At 33.5% G+C, this 3478-nt stretch overlaps 1 protein-coding gene across 1 annotated transcript in view; it reads right to left on the reverse strand.

Annotated features, from left to right (window-relative positions):
• Window positions 1–2488, reverse strand: part of LOC106475082 — a 14699-nt gene extending 12211 nt beyond the window's left edge. The window contains exon 1 of the mRNA XM_022379290.1: window positions 2046–2488. Within this exon, the coding sequence (XP_022234998.1) occupies window positions 2046–2225 (180 nt within the window). The 5' untranslated portion in view covers window positions 2226–2488. The remainder of the gene's footprint in view (window positions 1–2045) is intronic.
• Window positions 2489–3478: the final 990 nt, after the last annotated feature.

The raw sequence follows: 3478 nt of genomic DNA on the forward strand, positions 1-3478 counted from the left end.
GCCATACTTTCCAAGTCCTGTGCCAGCTCTTGCAAGCTCTCCCCTTTAGCATGGACTCTCGTCCTAAACCTAGCCCTGTAGACTTCAGACTGATTTTGGGTCCCATACTTAAGTTCTAGAGCAGCTACAAGTGCTCTATAGTTGTGCCTGTCGTCTGCTGACAACTGTTCAAGTATTTCTAGTGGTTGTCCCTCCAAGCTCGTTGCCAGATATACTGCTTTCTGCTCCTCTATCCACCCATTCATGTCTGCAAGGAGCTGAAATTGTGCTCTATATGCTTCCCACAGTGCCTTCCCATCGAATTCCTGTGGTTTCCTTTGTACTAGATAACCCCTATTGCTGACATTCATATCTGAGATGTGACTTCTAACAGGACTGAAGATGTTTGCATTAGGGTTTAGCTGCGGGGTCTGGAAGGGGCTTGCCGTTGTGTGGGGTGATTAAGTCGATGGTTAATGTATCCTCCTTGTGTAAAAGACAATAAACCATCCTTTAGTGTATTTAATTCGCTTTGAAATTTACTAATGTTTTCCATTTGTACTTTTTGTTTCCTTTCTTTTTCCACTTGCCACTGCTGTAGTCTCTCTTCTTGTTTATGTTCTCGTTCTTCTTGTTTCTTTTCTTTTTCCTCCAACAGCTGTTGTAATCTCTTTTGTTTATTTTGCTGTTCGAGCTGCCACTGTTGCAGGTTTTCTTGCCACTGCTGTTGTCTCTCTTCTTGTTTCTTTTCTCGTTCTTCTTCTTTCTTTTCTTTTTCCTCCAACAACTGCTGTAATCTTTCTTCTTGTTTCTTTTCTCGTTCTTCTTGTTTCTTTTGCTGTTCTTGTATTGGTGCTATCAAATCTGCTAAGCTGTAGTTTGATTTGCCACTTCTCGTTTCCATCTTCTTTTTCTTCAATCCCACTCCTGACACAAATTTGTTACGTCTCTGTTCGTTTGTTAATTTTCCGTATAATTTATTTCCGAAGAAACTTCAGCGACACAAGTCTTTTCTTAAATAAAACTAGTTCATTCCATCTCAATACAACTTTGCAATACACTTAATTTCCCCAGTCCTTTAACTTAAACACACGCTATAATTCACAACGATTCACGCACATTAACACCGCGCTTGACTCTGTCTGTCTGCAATTATCTACTATACCGTCACTTCATTTGCCGGCTTATATATATAAAAAATAGAAGGCGCGTAGAGAAGACGAGAGTTGCCAGAACAGACACGACCCTTCTAGAATCTCATGACGTGTTACTAGCGTCACGTGACTTCCACTGTCGTAACAATATTAATAACATTAATAAAAGAAAGGTACTTAAGACTAGGTTCAATGTGTCTGATATAGCTGTATTAAAACATTCGAGTGAGTTGGTTAGGAACCTGACAAAATCAGGGTATTTTATTAGTTATGTAGGAAAATTTGGTTCATTGATTGTGATACTCTATAAGCCTTAGTCATTATGTAGTTTTGAGGTCTTTGTAATTGAGATTTAACAGAGGTTGTTATGTTGTATGCTTCTGTTTTTGAATTTGGGAAACTCTTCCAAATAGCCATATCAGCAGCAAACTTTGAACAGAAATAAGAATTTCGGCCCGTCATAGGCATGGCGCTGACATACGTGACGAATAGTGTGGGACCAACTACTACTCCTTGTAGAAAACTTGCTTGTGGAGTATTGTACTTCGAGTAGGTCCCACTTGAGGAAAGCACAAAAGTCAAACGAGTCTTCATACATTGGTATCGGCTAAATTAATATGTAAGATATTTTCTAGGCTGAATTATGAATATGTTCAATTGATTCATTGTATATCTGCTGACCTTTCAGTTTCAAAGTTTCTTCATACTTGTGTAATTTAAATTTTGTTCAACTTCCGTTTGATTTTGTATAAATCACATTTGAACTCTTTATGAGAATTTGACCTCATTTATGAATAAATTACAATGACTCTCAAAATACAGAATGAATATTACGTCATTTTTTCATGTAAGTAAAAAACTCGCAACCACACTTAAAACAGCAAATTCTATGGTATTACTATTCATACTTACGATTGCAACTCGGAATGCGCCTAGTGCCACAGCTCCATCTAGCGGAAATGAAATATTTATGGGTGTAATTATTGGAGCTACTATAAGATTCATTCCACCGAACGTCGAAAAGAAAAAACTTTCGACTTGTATAACACCAAGGCACAAAAATAAACCTATGACTGCTATATTGATGTTCATTGAGAGAATAATTACCAAGGTCAAATTTTAAATTAATAACAATTTTTACGCGGATAAATGTTCGACGTTAAACTACATGGCAACTTTTATAACTGTTTTTGCGACAAGATCTTTGAAGCGTTATAAAGAGCAGCATGCTTTTCTTGTTGTTTGTTTTTTGTGCTGTATTCTTACAGGTCTCACGACAACAAAGATGCTTTCAGATTGATTGTCGGGTAATTCAAAGTGATGATAGATCTGTAGAAATGAAAAAAATACAGTAAATTAAATTGGTCAGTACTAATAGATCATTAAACATCGTAAACCTATTGCATAGTTCCTCTACTAAGAGTATATTATCTTTGTTTGACATGTAGTTTTACCTACATATATAGAGACAAAGTTCACATAAAAGCAATTACTACCTTGCCAGTATTATACATGGCAGAATCAACAAAGTAGAGGTCAAGTCTATATCCAGCCAAAGAATACATATAAATATGGGCAAATTGTAAAAAATCACTAATTATGAATAATATCTTACTTATTAGAGATGTAAATTTTCCCGCTTCGTATGGAATATTATTATGTTACCACTAAAGACTTGCCTTTTTTTATAGATGTATTTAAATATTTACAAGAACTATACATTAAACCAAATTAACTACTTTGATTATTTCTAACATTGGATAAAGCAGACAAATTAACTATAAAGCCATGAATGAAATTCACTTTACATCTGAACTGTTTTAATTATAGCTAAATAAATAATTTAATTTACTGAATTATTTATTGATGATGTACTTAATGCATGACAGAGAGAAAGTAATTTTCCCTTCGTACTCATGCCTTTTGAGGAGTAAAAATAACTGAATGCTCTTATGACTTACCCAGTTTCCATAGACTGCTGATTTCGATGTGGTTATATTTTATTTTTGTAGATGAAATATAATTACTATTTTATGACCAAGATTGTAGGGAAAATAATATTAAACTATTCTTGCACTTGCACAGTCATTTAATTTTTTTCATATTTGAATTAACATCTTAATAAAAGTATAGACTAATTAGCATGGATATCTTTTAAGTTTTAAAGAAAGAAATAGCAAATACTTGAACGGCATAACTATTTTTCCAATAAAAAAGTTGTAATTAAAATATACAGAAAATTACTTATATATATATATATATATATATATATATATATATATATATATATATATACTATAATAATAAAAATAAATAAAGTATACGTAACTAACGTAAATAAACTT

The sequence above is a fragment of the Limulus polyphemus genome, unplaced genomic scaffold, assembly GCF_000517525.1.
Source record: "Limulus polyphemus unplaced genomic scaffold, Limulus_polyphemus-2.1.2 Scaffold8060, whole genome shotgun sequence".
NCBI classification, from domain to species: domain Eukaryota; kingdom Metazoa; phylum Arthropoda; class Merostomata; order Xiphosura; family Limulidae; genus Limulus; species Limulus polyphemus.